General features: G+C 47.8%; 1 protein-coding gene across 1 annotated transcript in view; it reads left to right on the top strand.

Moving 5' to 3' along the window:
• Positions 1–21161, top strand: part of COL13A1 (collagen type XIII alpha 1 chain) — an 84946-nt gene that overhangs the window by 23780 nt on the left and 40005 nt on the right. The window contains exons 2-13 of the mRNA XM_069863237.1: positions 2525–2560; positions 3166–3192; positions 4824–4874; positions 8453–8488; positions 9877–9903; positions 10963–10989; positions 12083–12109; positions 12218–12244; positions 12531–12557; positions 14621–14677; positions 20031–20147; positions 20636–20677. Coding sequence (XP_069719338.1) covers positions 2540–2560; positions 3166–3192; positions 4824–4874; positions 8453–8488; positions 9877–9903; positions 10963–10989; positions 12083–12109; positions 12218–12244; positions 12531–12557; positions 14621–14677; positions 20031–20147; positions 20636–20677 — 486 coding nt within the window. The 5' untranslated portion in view covers positions 2525–2539. The remainder of the gene's footprint in view (positions 1–2524; positions 2561–3165; positions 3193–4823; positions 4875–8452; positions 8489–9876; positions 9904–10962; positions 10990–12082; positions 12110–12217; positions 12245–12530; positions 12558–14620; positions 14678–20030; positions 20148–20635; positions 20678–21161) is intronic.

The following is a 21161-nucleotide window of genomic DNA, read 5'->3' on the forward strand; positions in this document are numbered from 1 at the left end:
AAACCTGATGTGAAATAGCATATTGCAAACTGGACATGGCTCGTAGCAGCATAAGGACCACAGAAACTTTGGAGGACCAACCTTAAGGGTAACGTAATCCCTATGAACCCTCCTGCACATGGGAAATGCTCCTTTTGAAGATGTCTTTGTCATCTTGAGGGTCTGGTTGAAAAGGCGTGTTGTACAGTGTTCTTGCCAAAGGGGTTTGCTAATTGTGGCAGGAATTAAAAGGTCTAAGTCACTCTGGGACAAACGCAAAAGTCCATAATAACAGTACTTGCATATGAGATGGAGAGTCATGAGTGAGGAAGGAGCATGGATTTCGAGATTATAGCTGTGTGCTTTCCTAGCAATGGCTCACTGCTCCCTGGGTTGCAGCTCACCTGGCGGCTGCACGGTTTCTTAATGAATGAAATGCAAACGGTGTCGCTCGCTCTCCTCCTGACTCAGGACAGAGGCTGATTGTTGCCTTTCATACTTCTCTAGTTCTGATGTGGGAACTGCAAGCAGCTTTGCATGACTTCGTAACCAACCTATGTGGTATCATCCACCCATGAGTGCTCTTTCCAGGTCCCCTGTCCCAGACAACCTTTCCTTATAAACATCTGGCATTTATTTGCTGTCCTACCGGGAGCTCCCTCTCTGCTATTATTGCTTGGAGGGCTGTAATGCTGCGCAGTCACATACAAGACACAGTGATGTCAGGTACTCACTGGAGACCCGACACAGCTCAGTCCTGACCTCAGGCTTTTCCTGCTTGGGCACCAGCTACAGCAGAGCCAGGAGAAACAAGATCAGCTTTTACTTCAAACTGTGAGGGAGCTCAGCCTGAGCTCAGCTCTGGAGGAAAACAGCATTTAAGGAACTAAAAGCACAAGAAAGCTCAGTGTTATGTTCTCCAGCAGCCACAAAGTAATCCCCGGGTAAGATGCTGACATCAGAAGTTTTGTTTGCTGCCGGCACACAGAGATAGGCAAACATGAGTGGGACTGAGAACCCGCCTAAAACCCTAGAAGGAAGCATTTTCACGTAATATATCATCTACAAAATTTAAAATCAAGCATCTGTTTAGCATTTTGTCCGTCTGCAAAGGACACTTTTGCAAAGCAAAGGATGCTTTTGCAAAGCATACGTTGCTTTTCATTCTATCAAAACCCGCGCTGCATGGAAAGGAATACCCACACTGCCGAACGACCCCCCAGCTCTACAGAGGGAGGCGGCTACATTTGCACAAGTTAACAGTTTGATCCCAGGAAATAATAACCAAGTTTGGGATGCACGGCCAAAGGAGTCCCTGTGTACACCCGGCAAAACAGAGTTAAACATGTTTGCGTTTGGACTACGTTCATACACGTTGAGATTGAACCTGGAGGAAGACAAGAAGAGGTGGCACCAACGAGGCTGGTGCCCCCAGCTGCAGAAACTAGAAAACTGGGTTTATGTCTACAGATGCAGGCAGCCATGGGCAGGGACACTGTCTTACATGTTTGATAGGAATGGTTGGACTTGATGATCCGGTGGGTCTCTTCCAACCTGGTTATTCTATGATTCTATGACATTATAACCCCAAACATTGCTGGAAACAGATTTGAGAGATTATCATCTTACCACTTTTGCAAAATGTGGAGCAAAAGCTACATGACTGCTGACATCGTAATCATCAAGATCCTTTAGCAATCAGCTGATATCTTCCCAGTCTGCACAGACTTCAGTTTCAGTGACCAGGAATGTAGAGAGGGTTGATTTTTTTTTTTTTAATTGCATAGTTAAATTTAACTGTAAGAGGCAGAAAACAGCCTAGTAGGTAAGTGGCTGAAGAAAATTGCCACTGGTCTTGTGCTCATGTGTTTACAAGGCTCTGTTCAGTGTCGCCTGACCCAAAGTCATTCCCCAAACCGCTGTTAGGATTGTTCGCACCCTGACAATGCACTGGGAAGTATCTCAAAGGGGTAGAGGACACTGAACACAGCCGCTCGTATGTCTTCTTCCAGACATGCTTTTTCCTGTGTCAGCTTGTTTTCCCACGTTTTTTCTCCTACTTCTGGACAAGGCCATATTTTCAAGTCTAAGAGAATCCTGTTTTAAAGTGATAACTCTATAAATAAATAGCTAACACCCAGATGACTTCAGTAAAGAAAGTGAAAAATGTGACAGTTGGCTGTCACAGGGAGCCAGTTCCCAGGACCCGGATTTTACAAAGTGTTGGAAATTGGGATTATACTTTGTTAGATTGCAAACTCTCATGTTTCTTTTGCAGCCTGAATCACCATATGTAATTTCTCACTTGAGATGCGCTGGTTTGTCATGTGCACAAGAAAACCGGCGTTTGCATGTTCTCAAAGACAGATTGGGGCACACATGAACACACTTTCCTCTGTCTTTCACTTGCTCTCTCCCTCTCTCAAATTACTTGGACTCTTGCACAACAGTGCAAAGCTGCATCTGTGGCACAGCTCATTTGTGCTGTTTTATAACCTTGCTTTGGCCAGTTTCCAATTGCCTCTGATTTTGCCTTAATTGCCAGGGAGACAAAGGTGCAATGGGAATCCCTGGGCGGCCGGTAAGTCAAAACTTCTTGTATGTGCCTTGTCCTCCCCATCTTCTTCCAACCCTTAAGATTTTGGGAGGGTTCGCAGGGTGACCCTTGGCAGGTGTTAGCCTGAAGAAATCCACCTCCTGAGCCCCACACCTGAAAGGATCTCCTGGTTGCAGCAGGGTAGCATACATGCGGGGGGTGGTGTTTCCACTTCCTCTGCCGTATTGCTCAGACGCGCCTCTGGTTCAGCATCCCCCCTGGTTGGGTGTCTTCTGCTGTCACCTCGTGTGCCGGCTGGGCTTGCTAACTGTGGGCTTGCTAACACGTACCCCCGCCTGCCGCCGGCAGCTGCCCTTTCCAAATAACCCCGTCCTGAACAACGTGGGTCATCCCCTGTCTGGCTGAGCGCTGTATTTTGGAGCTGCTCTTCTCTCAGGCATCCCAGGGTGAGAATGGGGAAGAGGGCTGGGGCACAAGCTGAGGTCACCCTACTCACCACAGTCCCATAGCCAAGGTTTTGGGGCTGGGGAGCCTGGCTGCTGACGCCTGTCTTTGTCTCTCTCTCTGTCTCTCTCTGTCTCTCTCCTGCACCCTCTTGCATGTGGCTGTGACGGTTGCCACTGACCCAGGGACTGAAAGGGCAACCTGGAGAGAAGGTGAGTCAGCTCCTTAGCTCCCATTGCCATTTCCAACTGTTCTCCTCTAGGACCAACCCAAGTCCCCCAGTCACAGTCGTGGCCATCGCAGCCAGCTTTGTGCTTTCACCACCCCGGGCTGCTCCCTCTTCCCCAGCAGCGCAAGTTTATCTCCCACATTCCTTCCAGGCCTCTCAGCCTCCAAAGATGTTGTGTTTCTTGTTTATGACAATTACTAACAGCGTAAGAGCCAGTGGGCACACGCAGGGCTTCCTCGAGGCTTTCTGGGTTTTAACTATTGAGTTTCTTCCCCGTTGGCAGCTTTGCTTGCCCTAATCAACTCACAGCTCCCCTCCACCTCCCAGGCAAGACTGATTCTTGGTGTAAGCCGTAACAAGAAACAGCACACGCCTATTTCTGACATGGTAGGACCACGTTTTCCTAAGGAAAACCATCTCACTAACTGCTGTGCAGCAAAGAAGTGTCTTGTACCTCCAAAGAAGCGGTAGTTTGCAAAGCATCCTATTGCTGGCTCCTGTGTCTTGAAATGTTTGACATTTCAGCATTAGTGTATTTTCCCCAGAGCTGTGAGTACCTTCCGCCCATGAGAACAACAGGATGGAGGTGTTTGGGGTGTGCAAGTAACTGAAAAACAATGTGTAGAAACTAGGAAAGAGATGAATATTCACCTGATGGGGGGATCATCCGTGCAGGGCGCTGCCATACCAGACCCGTTTGCTCCCATGAACCCGTTTGTTCATAGGAGACAGGAAAACACAGCAAGGGAGGGCAAGATAGCACAGAGATTCTAGAATATCTAACAGACTGAGATTTCACTGCCTGAAACCACCCTGCATTTTCTCTGTGTGTCCTTGCATTTCTCTCTGGCCAAAGCTTTCAACAAGAAGGGACAGCAGATAGATAAAAATAAACGAGGGAAAAAAATCACTTGTAATTCCTTGTGTTTCCCCAAAGCCCTCTGTGAGAGTCCTAGGTCCTTGGCAGGCCCCAGCTTTGTTTTGCAGAGTGCTCTGCTTGCTTACAGGCTGTTTGGTTTATGGGATGCTCCAACCGAAGGCTTCCCAGCCCCGGGCACTTTTGGAGCTGCCTCTCAGGAATATGCCATGTTTTCCAAAGACAGGGACATGTCCTGCCCATCACACGTCGTGGGTGGCTGGGAGCTGGAGAGGCAGCTGTTTTCTTTTCCAGCAGGAACTTTGCTGTTTTCATCCACATCCCAACTGAGTTTGAGATGCACACACGTGGCATTTCTGGAGGCAGCCAGTGAGTTGCCCGCAGCTCCCACTTCTCTGGAGCCCAGCACATCCCTTCTTCTTTTCTTTCTTTCTTTCTCCTGGACTCACAGGAAGGAAACAGCAAGGGTTTCAGGCCATCTTTCACACTTGTAACAGGGTAGAACCTCTGTTTTGCCAGAAAGTGCTTTATGTGTTTATAGTTTTCCTTGCTGTGCAGCTTCCATTTTCTGGCTCATCCAATCAGATCCAAATGACATCTTCTCTCCCAAAGTGCAGGGAAAGAACTAGGGGATACCAGAATGGTAGAAGGTGTCACACCTTGTGCACCTTCTTTTAACCCAGTCTTGACAGGAATATAATTATCTCTGTACTTTCCTCTCCCCCATCTCACTACAGGGTGCTCCAGGAGAAGCAGGCATGTCTATCATTGGGCCTCGCGGTCCACCCGTAAGTAGCTTTTCTCTCTATTTTTGACTGATGCAGGATGTGGGTAAGTTACAGCAAAAGAATTAGGAGGGGCAGCAAGACACAGCATCAGCTGGAGGGAGTAAAAACCCTGTATAATGTGGTTCCCATGTGGAGCCAGACTTGGTTTTATACCACTATTATATACTATATATAATGAAATTACAGCTCATACTCCAGAACAAATGAGGAAGCCTCCCCTTGCAAGGAAACTATATTCCTGTATTTGAAAAGAAGAAGGGCTGCTACCACTTTTGGAGAAAATAAGCCCTTTGCCTGGCTGATCTCAGCCTTTGCTTCCATGAGCAGGGGACAACCTGGTTTTGCAGAAGGGCAGGATCAGAATTAAGCTGGTGACTGGGGAACTCACAGAAGTGGGTAATTTGGAATTGTTCAGAGATCCTTGTCAAGCACCCAACATCTTGGAAACTCTTTGACAGCACAATTACCACTATCTGGAAAGTCCTTTAGCTTGCTGGGGAGCCCAGGAAAGTATAGAAAGGATTTTGCAGTCTTTCAGCAAAAGTGTCCATGAAAGGTGCGAAGAGTCAGGCAGACAGAGGTTTTTGCAAGGATGGGATCATAAAAAAAGGCAAATGTGAAAGGCTGGACAATTTACATGCCCTAAAAGCTGGATGGTGCTTGCACTGCCGTTCAGCCGTCAAGGCTCTGCTTTTGTGCAGATGCAGCCAGTCCTCCTCACTCCATCCCTGCACAGCCTTCACCAGAGATTTCCATGAAAAAGGACCTGGACGCACAATTCTCTGCCTCCCAGTGGGCACTTCCGATTTTGATTAACCTGTGAAGAGCATTGTCCTTGACCTGCAGAGAGGATGGGCCGCCAGCAACTTTTGTTTCACAGCGGAGGTCAAGTGAGAGAGACCTAGGCTGTGCAAACACTTGGCTACATCTGGCTTTCCAATTAACTTTCCAAAAGCCCCATTATAAGTGTTTCTAATAAGAAACAGCTTTGCTGGTTCACAAGCCCACCTGCCCAGCATGCTAGAGTTTGAGAAGCGACAGAACCAAAGCCAGGGACACAAATGGGTATCTCCAAGTGTTTTATACCCAGCAGATGGTCCCTGGCCAGGTGAGAAGGAAGGGCTGGCAGGTCCCTCAATGCTGTGCTCTGAGCAAGACAACCCTGCTCCAGAAGCAGTAGATTTTAGATGGTAAACACCCCATTGCTTTAGCTGTTTCTCACAAGCTGTGGCTCTCAGCCTTCTGCATAGTGTGAATACACTAATTGGAGAGAAAAACCATCAGTCCCTGTCACTGTAGTCCTGCAGCAGAGACAGGTACCCCTGTTTTCTTGAAGGACTCATTCCTGGTCTGCAGGACAATTTTTCATGTCTGCTTTGGTGCTGCTGCTTTGCCTCATTGCCTTTGCTGCTGTTTGGGAAAGTGCAGAACACATTGCATCTGCAAAGCAGCAGAAAACTCACATGGCAAATAATATTTAAAATGGGCTTTTGCCTACCACTGCCAAAGCGCCGAGATGCCAGGATTGGCACAACTCCACACTTCCACCCCCAAAGCCTACTGTGAAGATGATCCCGTTTCCTGGGGAGCTGGTGATAGGACAAAAGGATGACTGAGCACTGAAGACAAACACAGAAACCCTGGCCAAGGGGCCACTCGGAAAGACGTGGGATGACAAATAGTTTCCAGATTTTTGTTCGGAGGTTAAAGTTTTCACTTGAGCTCAGAGCTGCTTAACTTCTGGCCAGAGAGGGACAGTGCACCGATAGTGGCAGAAACAGACAGTCTCCATGATTTGGCAGCTCACAGGATTACATACTTCATACGATCAACGTTTTAAAAGAAAGACAAGGGAAAACAGCCACCCAACAAAAACAGTCTCTTGGAATCACTCAGTGCTGAACTGTTGTTTTGGCTTGATACCATGCAAATCACTCTGCTGTCCTCCAAGGAGAAAGAGGCAGCAGTCTGTAGTCTACAGAGGAAGCCAAATTGCTTTCTATTTCTTTTTTTAGCACTTCTTGTCCAGGGAGGTGTCCAACAGGGAACCAAAATTAATGAATTGTGGCTAGGCTCTTCTTCATTCTTGCGTTTTCAGAAACCAGTGGTGGACAGATCCTTTAATTTATAGCCTATCTTCTCTCCTGGTCACTGGCCAACAGGACCAGGTGGTTTTATATGTATCTTGCAAAGCAAAGCTGACCAAGTTCAACTTTGCAGAACTGAAAAAACAGAGCAAACGGCATTATGTCCTGCTAGCATTGTGTATAAAGCCACAACTGCTCAGCAAAACATGAAGCATTTTGTGGTAGGGGAGTCCCTCAGACTCTGCAAAGAGGTTGTTTGGCCCAGTCGTCTGAAGGGGCAAGCCTTCCTTGAGTCTCTCTGTAAAAAGAGGAAGGCTGGAGGAGACGTAACCTGGAGGTAAAAGTTTTCCCTGCAATGCAGCTTTGAGCTCACTCTCAAGGGATTTTCATCACTTTACTGTGGCAGACCTCTATCCTGCAGCCCAGCTTCCCTTCCCTTCCCTTCCCTTCCCTTCCCTTCCCTTCCCTTCCCTTCCCTTCCCTTCCCTTCCCTTCCCTTCCCTTCCCTTCCCTTCCCTTCCCTTCCCTTCCCTTCCCTTCCCTTCCCTTCCCTTCCCTTCCCTTCCCTTCCCTTCCCTTCCCTTCCCTTCCCTTCCCTTCCCTTCCCTTCCCTTCCCTTCCCTTCCCTTCCCTTCCCTTCCCTTCCCTTCCCTTCCCTTCCCTTCCCTTCCCTTCCCTTCCCTTCCCTTCCCTTCCCTTCCCTTCCCTTCCCTTCCCTTCCCTTCCCTTCCCTTCCCTTCCCTTCCCTTCCCTTCCCTTCCCTTCCCTTCCCTTCCCTTCCCTTCCCTTCCCTTCCCTTCCCTTCCCTTCCCTTCCCTTCCCTTCCCTTCCCTTCCCTTCCCTTCCCTTCCCTTCCCTTCCCTTCCCTTCCCTTCCCTTCCCTTTCCCTTCCCTTTCCCTTCCCTTCCCTTCCCTTCCCTTCCCTTCCCTTCCCTTCCCTTCCCTTCCCTTCCCTTCCCTGAAGAGAAAAAAAATGTTCACCACTTCTCCAGAATTATTTGTGAGGGAAATGAATGCGCTGGGACATGAGGCTGGGGGAGGAAGAGAAGAGGGATGGCTGTATTTAGACACCAGTGACCTGCAAGGTTCTTCTTGTACAGAGTAGCACCCTGCACTAAACACCTATGGTTTATAGCCACAAGAATTGCCGTAGAATGATCTCAGCCTCTGGAATATGCTCCAAAAGCCTAGCATATGGGCTAGGGACACCCATTTAATTAATGCAGAAACTTCAAGGAAACTGCTTGCAGTCCAAACTGGACCTGCTCCAGCATTTTCTTGGCCTTCTACAAACTGGAGTGGGGATGAGAGATTTCCCCTCCTTCCCAAGACTCTTTCCCCTTGGAGGGGAATTGGGCTTTGGGCAACTCTTCAGAGATTCACAGGATAAATGGGCAGAGGCTGGAGGAAAGACTCCATAGAGAGGACCGAGGGTCAGTCAAAATCCACTTCGATTCCTCTAAACTGCTGTGTTTGTTTCATTCTTCCCAGGGACAACCTGGAACAAGAGGTTTTCCTGGATTCCCGGTAAGTGTAACTGCTAATCTGTGAGATACATGTGTGCAGTATTACTAGAAATGTCATTAGTGCTTGCTGTATCTCAGCATTTCTGTCTGAAACCAAGGACCTGATCTGATATCACTGGAAAAAATCAATTTTTTTCTTCATTTGTTTTTCTTCCTCTTTTTTTTTTCTATTAAATGATACTCAGGGAAGGGGGGAAAAAAAAGAAAGTAAAGAACAACAAACCACACAACTCTAAAAGGAAATTAATTTAAAAAAAAACCCAAAACCCAAGTGTTAAAATAGCAAAGTTGAAGCCTGATCTGTTCAGTAAAAGAAAACCATTCTAAGAACTACCCTCAAACAAAGAAAATAACCCCTGTGTAGGTGAAATTCCAACCTTAATTGAGCCTTTAAGGTGATATAGCAATAGCAGTGAGTGCTTGTGATCCAAATGGGGCCCTGTGTGGTGAAAGTCAGCTGGGGACCGTGCTAGGTGATGCCAAAGGGAAAGGACAAAAAGCATGAGAGGGGAAATTCTTATCCAACACTGTTACAGATGGTCAAGGGAACAGAAAACAAGCCCAGGAGAGGACAAAGCAAATTTAATTTCAGTCCTACAGTTGTTGGCAACATTTTCTGAAGCATCGAGGCTGCTGGAGATCTCAAATGGTCGCGATTTATTCTTATGCATTTATCCTGGATGACTAGGAAGCTGAAGGCAAACACAAACACACCCTGCATCCCTGCTCCTGCCAGGCTGCTCAGCTGCTGCTTCAGGACGTGCGATGTGCCAGACCAGGTCTGCGGGGGAGACTCTCATGCCTGGAAAATGGGAGGATTTGGCTGCCTCTAAGCTGTCTGATCGGGCTTTGAGGCTCTGCCCTTTGCAAAAAGGGGGACTCTGAGCTGCCCCTGGGCTGAAGAGAAGCAGATCTCTCCAGGCCTTTGTGGTCTTTGGCTTTCAGAGGAGCAGAAAACAAATCAGCGCAGCTCATGAGAAAGTGCCGGGTGGGACGGTGCTCTGCGGAGCCTGTTTCTCATCAAATAGTACCTTCAAAATGCTGCTGAGCTGTATGTCACCTCTTCCCTGGGACATTTTATTATTCTACCGTTTACAAAATTCCTCTTCCCCCAAAGGTAGCTGTCTTTTTAAATCAAAGTCTCAAGAAAACTGCTGCAAGGATGCTGAAAACATTGAAATGCTGAGGGTCTTTTTTGCACGTTACCAGTGAAGCCTTCCTCCCTTCCTTTCCCTTCTCACGTCCAGCATTGCTGGGCAGAGAGTCACCTCACCTCTACATCCTTTCCCCAATCCGTCCAGTCTTGTGACATATTATGCTTTCTGGGGCAGATGGAAAGACACCCCCGTGAAGGCGTTTCTCACCATTTCTCCTTTTTTTTTATTCCAGGGTCCTATTGGCTTGGATGGCAAACCAGTAAGCAAACAGCTTCTCTCAATGCTTTCTGCCCTTCCTCCTGCTAGGTCCCATTGTCCTGCCAGCCTGCATGTTATAGAGCATGTTTTTAAGAGGATTATTTTGCAATGTCAGGCACATGCATGGATTAAAAGAAAATTAGAAGATTGGCAAGCAGGAGGATACCACAAATGCCTTGGGGGAGATGCAGGAGTCAGGAGATTAGGGAAGGCAGAGTGTAGTCGCTTCCTTTATAGGCAAATCTATAAAACAGCACTTTTCAAGTGCAACAGCCAGGCTGCTGCAGGGGAAGCCTTAGCAGGCACCACCAGCCAGAATAAAACAGACAAAGCCGGTGCCCTAGGCACCAGCCTTCTAGCTTAGACAGCCAACAGCTTGGTTTGAAGTCGGCTCTACAGCTTCTTTCTCTTCACTGCTGTGGTGCAATGAGTTGCAGTAGAAAAGGAAAGGAGCCTAAAGACCTGCATGCTGTCCTTTGAGCCTCCTTATGACCAGCTTTGTAGGGGAGACCTAAATTCTTCCCATGCTTCAGGGAGCTAGGCATAAATATAACTACTTCCCTACGTACCCAACTGACATGATCCAACCCGTAGCTCCAAGTAGCCACTTAACCAAGTTCCCACCACACTCCCTCCAGCCGTGCCTTAATGAAGGAGCTGGTAGCGCATACCTCTGCCACCTATTTTCCTAGAGCAAGACCCTGATTTTGCCATGTGGAACATCACCCTCAAGAGAGACCCAGTAGCATCTTTCTTTTAACGCTTTTGGGGGACACGTGAGCCCCAGCAAGGCGCAGCGCACTGCGCTCAGCTGAAGCTGCTCTGCCAAGAGCCTTAACCATGTCCCAGCCATGTCCTGCAGAGCATTTGCACCCCATATTCATGCTTTGGAGCTTTGTTCTCAATGTTTTGGGTAGCAGGGAGTGGTGTCCTGTTAGGTGTGTGAGCAAAGCTCCACATGCATGGCGTAGCAGGCACCTGTCAAGGCGAGGGGTGAGTTAAGTCAACATCTTCTAGAGACTACAGTGGTCCAAGCTGATACATGCTTTCTCTTTTTCAGGGTCATCCTGGACAGAAGGGGGAGATGGTAAACAAAAATATACGTTTGTCTGCGGGTGGTGGATTGGTTTGAAATGACACTGCCTCTCAGCTGGAAACAAGCTCATAGGCAGGGTAGCAATCTTAGATCAGCTGGTGCTCTAGCTGTGTCCCTAATTCTGTAACTTCATAATAGCAATGCTGGGATGCATGTCTGTAATTTTTATATTATGGCTATCAGATTCATCATGTCACAACAGCAGCTCTCTAGTTATGCATAGGATATGCATATGTAGTTAGCAATTATGTTCTTTAAATATACTCTGGGAGATGACATTTTTCATGGTTGGCCTCATAGCAGAAGTAAAAGCTGATGGAAAGATTTCTGAAAACCCATCTGGTAGTTTTCAACTTATCTGACAACAACAAGGAAAGCATATTTTTTGCATTAAATGCCTGTCTTTCCCTTCTTGAAAGTCGCTTTCATATGTGCATCATAGTAAAAAGCTTTTGGTTGAAAATTATAAATTTAGTCAACACTTGATGGAAAACCAAATACAGTCGTCTTCTTCTCCACATCTCTGATGATGAAATCCCCAAACACAAGTAAGCCAAGCTAGCAGCTCTGTAATCATGTCTGCTCACCGAAATGCTGAATGTTTTCTTCTACTAATTCTGTTTTTTTGAGGCTGAGTGTCAGTATAACCCTCTGGCAAGCACATGTTGAAGATTCCCCCCTCCCTGCTCCTTAGTGGAGGGGTGAGCTGCCACCCCCCTGTTGCACAATCTTAGCTCAAGCAGTTGCAACTCAGGCTTCAGCCCTGGTTACTTCTGGTTCGATCCCAGTGTGTCAGCTGAGGAGACGCTCTGTCAGCTGAGGTCCTGGGAACAATAAGGGTGTGTTTTCCTGATGAATTTTCCCCTCTCCTTTTAATAATTCCCCCCTGTGGAGTTGCCAGAACATGTGTGCATTTTCACTACTCCAGAACAACAAAGGGAACCCAGATCTCTCTTGGGAACGTTTCTCCACAATTGTTTTTAAAAGCTGGTTTTCCCCCTACTCCATGCACTGAGAGTTTTTGTCTTGTTGTCACTGTAAATGAGAATCCATCTCACATTCATGACTATATGTTTCTTTAAAGGGTGCTGCAGGTCCCAGGGGACAACCTGTAAGTATCCCATCTCTTGCCATTGCACCTCCTCCTAATCCATTTTTCTTTGCATACGCTGAAATCCTTCATTTACTAAGGACTTTTAAAATCACTTTTCTTTTATAGGGACCCCCAGGACAAAAAGGAGAAAAGGTAATTTTGTGGGGAGGAGTGTTGAAAATTAAACATAAAAATTGAGGAGGGAAGGGACTCGATGGGTTTGGTGCTGCTCAGTCTGACTGGCTAAGAAATAAGACAAGAGCAGAGGACTCTGGGAACAGGGGATGGGAGACAGGGTGCTCGTTGGGTGCAAATTGGCATAGCTCTGCTGATTTTAATATAGTCACAAAGATCTACACCTTCCAAATCTCCCTCCTGTGTTTGTTCTGGTCCCTGTTCATGGTTTAAACTCTTTCCTTTTAATCCCCTTCTTCCACAGGGTCAGTGTGCAGAGTACCCACACAGGGTAAGTCATTAGTGCTGTTATCGTCTGTCCGCTGCCTTCCTGCATGTTAATCCTCCTTCGTTGGAATAGCTTTTTGTTGGAAATATAGATCGTTTCATTAACAAGATGCATCACTGGGGCCCCGAGGGCAGCGCTGGGCTGATTGATGCGTTTTGCAGAAAGGCAGCAGATAAGGTTTTCCAGGAGGGATGTTGGTTCTCTGGTCTGTTCCTGTCCACCGGGGCTGACCCTTAGCTAAATGCTGTCATTGCTGCTTCCTGGAGACCCTGGAGACCCTCCCATGTTGAGATGGGGAAGGTCCATCCACGTCTTCATCCCAAAACCCAACAAAACCTGGGGGTTCCGGAGGAGTAGAGGTCACCTGCTCACACCTTGTGCTGCTGCATCAGCTCTGTCCTGCTTCCACAACCTTCGTTGTGGTTTCACGGCCAGGAGCAGTGGGGGGTTTGCAGACCTCAAGAAAACTCCATCATCATTCCTGCCTTTTCCTTCTCCCTCAATCTTGCTGGCCTTCAGTGCTGCACAGAGACAAAAGGAAGGGTTGTGCTCCCTGCCTGAAAGTAACCCTGGCCATGGTGCTCTGTCCCCCAGCCAGCTGGCCCTTCTGCCTGCAAAGAAGAGGCAGAGAGGGAGATTTGATGCCACCATCCATTTAATGAAAGCCAGGACGTTGCCCCACTTGCGTTTTCATTCTGGCCTGGCTGGCATGTACTGCAGCAAAGAGAGGAGCGAGAACATCATGGGGTTTGAGGGGATTACAGGGGTAAAATTTAACCGGCTCTAAAAACAACCAGAGTGCTGAAAATCCACTGGAAATGCATTGGAACGACATCATATGAAATGGCTGGAATTTGTAATCTGGGTGTACGGGGAGACAGGCTTAAGGGCTTTCTGTTTATTTTTGACGAGCCTGTGGACAATTAGCTGGGCTCTGGTCCCTGGCCCGGAGGATGCAGGGTCCTGGATGCTTTGTACAGCAGAGGCAGGGGAGAGAGCTCTGCTGGCAGCAAGGGAGAAGGGGGCCTGTAGATATGTGCCAGTCCCACTACAATAATAGCCGGTCAGCTGTGTTTATTTAGGAGAGCCAGCTCACTAGATTGTTATGTTCAAAAGAAGCTAACAACAGTGTTCACCCGAGAGGTGTCCTGGGTTCCTGTTACAGCCCTTGGCTCTGGCTGTCCTCAGTGCTCAAGGTGAAAAACAGCAGCAGGACCTGCAGCAGCACTTTGAAATGGAGATGCAGATGATCCAGCACCGGGCACAGCCTGTGCTCAGTCCTGAGGGCAAAGGCGCACTGGTTTGGTGGGCTGGTGTTGGGGTGACACACCGCAGGGCTGTGACAGTGGGGAAAGGGCTGGTGGAAAGCCTCGCACCCCAGCAAAGCCTGGTGATGCTTCCTTGGCTCTCATGGAGGTACTTCTGGTCTCATGAGGCAGCAAGCTCAACATTTTAAAAAGCATTCCAACTCAGAGTCATGCCAAGGCAGAGACATGCTCATGGGAAGGATGGATGTCCTCAGATCAGCTCATGGCTAGGCTCTCCTGAATGGTCCCATTACAGGCACAAATAAGCCAACAGAGGTGCAGTTCCCTCTCTTCCTCCCAAAAAGACAAGTAGCACGAGCCTTGTTGTACAAACGCTACACATTTGACCAAAGTTTAATTTGTTCTTGCTTTACTCGTTGAGAAGCTCCTTTGTCAGATGTTCTGGGCAAGGAAATGAAAACCAGCATCCTGAAAAAACAGGGATGTTGTTTCAGTTTAGTCTTGTCTTTGTTTTCTTAGGAAGGAAATGTAAGGTTAGGATGTATGCCTTGGTCATGTTGCAGTTTCCTTTTTTTTTTTCTGTACGAGTCTGTGTGGCCTCCACTGCAGTGAGGAACAAGGTCAGGCATGGGGCTACTCATTGGGTGTGAGTTGGCCATCGGAGCTGCTCCAAGGTGCCACCCTGGGGAAGGGCACTCAGCTCAGGGAAGAGGGGGACTGGCTGTGCTCTGTTTGCCTCCAGAAATGCCGTGTGTCTAACTGACCCCATTTGTGTCGTGTGTCTTCACTGTCCCCTAGGAATACCTAAGTACCACCCTTGCAGCCTTGCGCTCTAACCAGATCCTTACACTAAAGGTTTGTGGGTAATAGTCTGACAACACCCAGTTCTGATGCAAAGGTGCAAAGATGCAGATCCAATATTGCACGCTGCCTTCCAAAAAAACCCTCTTGCCATTAGGACGCAGAAAGGGCTTGGCAGGATCTGTGTGGAAGAGGATTCAGGCTTCTTTAAACTCTCCCAGTTGCACCTGAATCCATTCCTAGGTCTTGTCTCTCCTCTCTTTTCAGAACCGCTTCCCTCCATTTCACTCCTTAGCCTTCCCAGCTTTCTGTAGGCTGCATAATATTACAGATACGCTTTGACACTTGCAGAGCCAGGCGAAGCCAGCTCAGCTGGGTCTGGGTTACTTGTACAGAGATGCCAGGCTGGGATGCCAGAAGGGATGTGGGAATTTACAGCAACATCTTGACTCGAGAAGATCAGTGCAGTCCTGAATACTCTCCTGAGGTACAGGGCCTCCTGCACTATCTTTTAGAAAGCAAAGGATTTCCTTTAGGTCACATCAGACCTGCTGATTTTTGAGCAGTGTTGCTCTTGTTGCGATAGCTTGTGGCTGTCTGGATCAGTGCATTTGAACACAACCACCTGATCACGGGGCAGTGATGCTGCAATATTAGGTTGCCACTTCACTTTGCAACAGGACTGGATCCTCTCTTTTACTGCAAACACCAAGGATGATGTTTAAAGGAACTAAAATGCACTGCTTGGACGCGCACAGTTATTGCAGTGGGACATCGCTCACTGCGTGCGCAGCTCACATGGGGAAATGTTACACATAGGGGCACGTTTTTGTGCCTGAGCACAGAAAACCTCTTTCTCTTCTCCCTGTGTAAATCAAGAGCAGCTTCAATGGAAAACTGATAGGAACAGGAAAGTGGATCAGGCCAGAGGAGCATTCCTGGGCCTGGAGCCCGCACGGTGGGTGCCAGCCTGACAGCAGCACGCATGCAAGTGGAAACTGGATACAGCACAAGGATGAACAAATGCTCCCGAGCTTTAGTGCATTTGATTTCTGTGTGTCCGGGTCAGCTTTGTGCCCTAAGGCAGCATTCCTGGCTATAAGCAGTCAAGAGGCTGATGTTACTGTTAAATGAGGAAAAGCAAAGCACAGTCTCACAGCAACACCCTGTTCAGAGGCACCAAGGTCTAGTCTTCTGCCTTGGCTGCTTCTGCTGAGCTAAATGAACCCTGCCACCTACATCTGACCCCAGCTGCCCTCTCTCTGCTCCCTTCCATTCACTGAGGAAGGGTGAGACCTGGAGGTACAGTTTCTTGTAAAGGAAGATGGAGAGAAATAGGAAACCATACTTGGAAAACTTGGAAAAAATTGGCATTTTGACAGTTACCTCATATCTGATGATTAAGATATCAAGCGAAACAGTCCTGTCACTGGAGATCTTAGCAGAGTGACTGGAGGCAGATCTTGCAATAAACACTGCCTGAGGAGAGTAGTGGAACCAAGTAAAAAAATCCCCCGGGTAAGTTATATTTCCAAGTAGAGAAAGCAGTAGAAGTTGTATGTGGTGGGAGTGTTGGGCTGGCACATGGCAAGTCCCCCTGTGAGCAACGCACGGCTTGGAGGAGCTCAGACATCTGCCTCCAGGTACCTGTGCCCCACATCCTCCAAGCGCAGCTCTCCCACGGTGGTTTATTTTCATGGCAATTTCTCTGTTCCCCTCTTCTCTGTTCTCTCCCCTGGCTGCTCTCTGACTCTTGGCACCCTAATGGTCTCCTTTGCCCTGTGACCTTCTGGTTTGATCTTCTTCAGCTGTTGCCTCTCCTCAATTCAGTGCGGCTGGCTCCACCTCCGGTCATAAAGAGACGCACTTTTCAGGTAGACTTCTCCACCTCATTGCCTGTTTTTTAAGCTTACCCAGTGCTTGCAATTAATCGGCTTGCTACCTGTCTTCTCCTACAGAGGGGTTTCCAAGAGGTTCAGGCAGAGCTGAGGGACTTTCTTTGAAACAGAGGAAATCTTTGATGTGATAATGTGGCTAAAAAGAAATGTAGTGAAGCCAGTTTTTTAAACTAAAAGAAATGGGCCATGAAACTGTTCTCAGGACTGTTGACAAGCAGTCTCCCACCTTAAGGAGTCGATTCCTGGATATTCAGTCTCCAGAAGAGGTTAGAAAACTCTTGCTGAAATGCAGCTAATGTCTGTGAAATTTAACTGAGATGAATGACTAGACAAAGGCTTCTTCTAAGGGCTAGTCTAGTCTGAGACGCTTGGGAAGAAGTGTTTAAATAAGCTCTCATAATCGTTTCAATACATTGCATTAAATCTTTGTGTAAACACTTTTATTTTGGTTTCCAGGGCCATAATTCATGTTCAGTTTATTTTGGGAATGAATTAATAAAATGAATTATGGACATATGAAGAGTGAGTAAGAGTATCCATAGTCAGAGTTCATGTGGCTTTTAATGAGCCCTCTCCTTTAAGCTCCCTGGTTCCATCAGTTGAGATTAACTTTCCCACGTGGACAAACCGCTGTAATTACCCCGCTGAAGTGTACTGGGTGCCCTCTATTAAGCGGCTGGGGTTTGTCACCCTGCTGCCTGTCTAAACAGTCAGATGCTAGCAGGGAACTAAATCTGCAATACAGACCTTTACTACGAGCTGCCTGGTCCTTGCCCAGTGCTGGTTAAATCCTGACGCTATCACTTGTGCCCATGGTCTCAGTTCAGAGTCTATTTCATTCAGCGTTTGCATCACCCAAAGCCCCATGGCTTGCACTGGTCGCCCTTCAAAGCGACAGTTTGAAGAGCCAGGCCAAGGACTGACCTCTTGGGAAGGCTTTGAAAGCTGAAGTTTGTATCCGGGATGAAGTGGGAAACTTGAATAGCTGCCCTATGTCCTGTCGTCAGCCAGGGCTGCAAATTCCCTCTGTCCCCAGAGGCTAACTTCACCGAAGTATTTTGCTGTGATCCATTTTGCCATTGCTGTATTTACTCCCTAAGTGAAAGAAAGTGTAATCCACTCCTACGGATCTGCCAGCGCCAAGCGATTCCAGGAGCCCAACATTTGAATACTAAGAAAAAATGTGAGGCTGCAAAATAAATGTTTGCACCAGCGCCTGGGAGAGGAAAATCCTGCAGCTGCCTCCAAGCACATCAGCAAGAGTGCTTTGCCCAGAGGCGTGGGCTGAGCCGAGACCTGTGTTAAGAGACTAAACAAGCCTTGTGTTGCTGAGGCACAATTAGGGTGGCTAACTGGTGTCAAAAAGAACTGAAAAATAGCTCTAGTCGACAGCTAAAAATATACAATGACATCTGATGAAAATGACAACTGATCTACAACTTACTGTATCTGCTTACCACGCAGTTAGGTCCGTGGGGGTCTTTTTGTGCTGAATGCATTAATAAGACTATAATGATGTGGTGATAATATTTTGTATATTTAGGGATTATGGATGGGCAGTCGCTTGAAAAAAACATGCTCTGTCCAAGGCAATGATGTGCAGGCAACGTGAACAGGGGCTTGGGTAACCTCCCCCCACAGGTGCAGGGTTCCTGCTCTCCCCATCTCCCCGTGTCCTGCTGGGGTGCCAGCAACTGCTCCCAGTACTGTGCAGCATTTTAGTGCCCTAAATCTAGAGCATGGATTGGGCCGACAGAGAGCAGCTGAGGTGGATATAGAGGAGGGAAAGCCAAAGAGAGGTAGGTAAAGCCCATTTTGCCCTCCCATGGTTCACCTGCTGTGGGGTGTTGTAAGATGAAACAGGAGGGAAGTCTCAGAAGATGGGCTAAGAAAGGAGGGCAAGAGGAAATCTAGAAATAAACTCCCATGTCTTGTCCTTGTTGGTTCCAAATTTAAGAGCTATGACAACATTTACAGGACAGTTGACTAGCACTGAGTACGGAGGATAGCAAAGCTCAGGAAGGACCCTGTGTTCCCTTGCACAAGCTACAGGATGAGACAGGATCCACTTAAAAGATGGGGAAAAGAGAAGGTCCCTTCCCTGCCTGGCTCAGCAGTTTTCTCAGCATGTGCTGTGGATCTAGCAGGGACATGGCAGCTCTTTTGAGGAGAAGGGCTGCTGCTCCACACATGATTGAGCTTCCCGTGGGCCAGGCCCATGTGTTGGAAATCTTTTAAATAAAGCTCATGGCAGAAAGGATGAGATTTGCAGCTTGTTACTTTCATTTATCATTCTAAATAAAGAAAACATCCTGTATCTTCATGTTTTACTAAATGCAGCCAGGATAAACATCACACTTTGTAGGAACATGTGCAGGGGACGGATTTCATGCATTCTCCTGCACACATGAGTGTCTCAGAGAAGATTTAATTTTACTCAGCAGCCGCGTATAGGGCTCTAGAGAGGATAAATGCAGTAAAGACCCAACTGGATGTCCACTGATTTGTAATTAAGAAATGACCGTGGTTGATTTCTGGCTTCCTGTGTATCCACCAAGAAGAGTTTTTCAGCTTTAAATCGTGTCACTGGCAGTAGGATGTCCTGATGTTTTATGTAGGGGGGTGGAATGGGCGACTAACAGCTTAGCATGGGTGCCATGGAGCCTCGGGAGTTTGCTGGATTCATCAATTATAGATCAGCAGTCTGGTATTCAAACGTGGCGCTTCCAACCCACTGTCTCCTTAGCGCCACTTGGTCCCAAGTCCAGGTCCTTTGGGCCAGATGACATTGCTGAGGCATGAGCCACAGCCGCTGAATGGCTACTGAGGGGCCTGGGGAGGAACTGGCTGAAACAACTTCATTTCAGAGAGCTTAAAATGGCAGGTGGCTCTGCACGCACCAGCCTGTTAAATCTTACAAAAACAGGCTCTCCCTGGTGTACATAGGCCTGTTTTGGGGGGGCTCCAGAAAGGCCATGATGATTGTATTATTTTCTTTTGGTTTTGTGGCATTTCTGCTTTTGGTTCTTGGCAAAACAGAGGGAGTGTTGTCCAACAAATATAGCACAGGGAAAAAAAAATAGGCTGAGGTAAGACACTGTGGCTCTGCCTGGAAGTGCCAGGGTGGTCACGGGAGGCTTCACTTCACATATGACTGTCAAGTGCTTTGGAAAAGCTCCTGAGAAGCTCGCGAGAGGCTTTCCTTGACATACAAACTGTAATTGACTGGTTTATGAAGAAAAAGGTCTCTTTAGACTGCTCGGTCATCTGTAGATCCCTTTTAAAGAAAGCTGTGACATGGTGGCCTCAGATGTCTTTGGAAACTGTAGGGTGCTGGCTCTTGCCACCCAGGGCTCTCCCTCACTCTTGGAAACCTCTTCTGGCACTAACTTGGGACTTGCTTCTACCTCTTCAGCTTCAGCCAGGCTGACCTGCCTTGGGGTCTCGGGGTGGTGATGTGAAGGGTTTGCTCTGCTGGCTGATAACCCCTTTTTTTTAACAAACCGCAGGGTGAACAAGGACAAGCAGGAATCCAAGGTCCCCCAGGTCCCCCTGGCCCTCCAGGACCTGCCGGACCAGCTGGACCTGAAGGAATCCCAGGACAGCCCGGGCCAATGGGACCACCTGTAAGTCCAGTTACAAAAAGAAAAAAAGCCTTTCTGCTTCCTCTTGCCCAGACACTTTCTTCTGATCTTTGTCCTGAAGCCAAGATTGCCACAGAGGGGAGATTTGTGGGGGACAAGGGTGTGTGGGGAGAAAGAAGTTCCCAGGAAGGAGGAGGATCAGGAGGGGAGGCAGAGGTGTGCGCCCTGCACTGCTGCTATCTGGACGTCCACATGTGAGTGGACAACACAAGGTCCATTTCTTCCTCCTCAGCCTCTAAGGATGGCTGTGGGGAGGAAGTAACGTGGGGAGTAATCGTCCTGCTCACAGCAGAAACCTGACCGATAAGAATCCCTGTTACCCCTTTGAAGTCCCATTGCCATTCTGTTCTCAGGCTGGTAAGGAGCAGCCAAAGAGGGCAAACCCAAAAGCACCATTTAAAATAACACCATTGATAAATCATAGGGGACAGGGCAGAAAATCCTGTTAATGTGGTTCTCTCTTGCAACAGGGCAGAGTGGGAGAACCTGGGAAGCCTGGAAGAGATGGAAAGGTGGGTACCAGAAACCAGCTCCATTCCTGGGAGCTGTAGGGAGAAATATGGTATGCTGGCCCTGCAGTGTGAAAGGAGTTTTCATCTCCAAGAGTTTTCAAGGCCTGCTAGCAGAACGTACAAGTCTTATCCCTTGAGGCAAAAGCGTTTCTCAACACATGGCAGAGGGGTCAGGTGTCCTGCCACCATCCTCATCGCTCTGAGCTTTGAGGAGCCAACAATGCAATGACTAAATACTTGAATTGTCATAAGCAAGAGATATCGAGCGTAGTGTAGGCATCAGAGCACATCTAAAGCAGTTTTCTCTTTCTGTCTGCTCGCATCAGGAGGGCAGCTCCTCTATGGATATTTTGTTTATTAATATTTATGTACACATATATCCAGTATACTTCATGGTTCATATCAGGTGAACTGATTGGTTATTCCTCATTCGAAACCACAAGTGGTTTGTTTGTTGATATAGTCTCTTTATTTAGCTTGTCAG

The sequence above is a fragment of the Phaenicophaeus curvirostris genome, chromosome 9 (genome assembly GCF_032191515.1).
Source record: "Phaenicophaeus curvirostris isolate KB17595 chromosome 9, BPBGC_Pcur_1.0, whole genome shotgun sequence".
NCBI classification, from domain to species: Eukaryota; Metazoa; Chordata; class Aves; order Cuculiformes; family Cuculidae; genus Phaenicophaeus; species Phaenicophaeus curvirostris.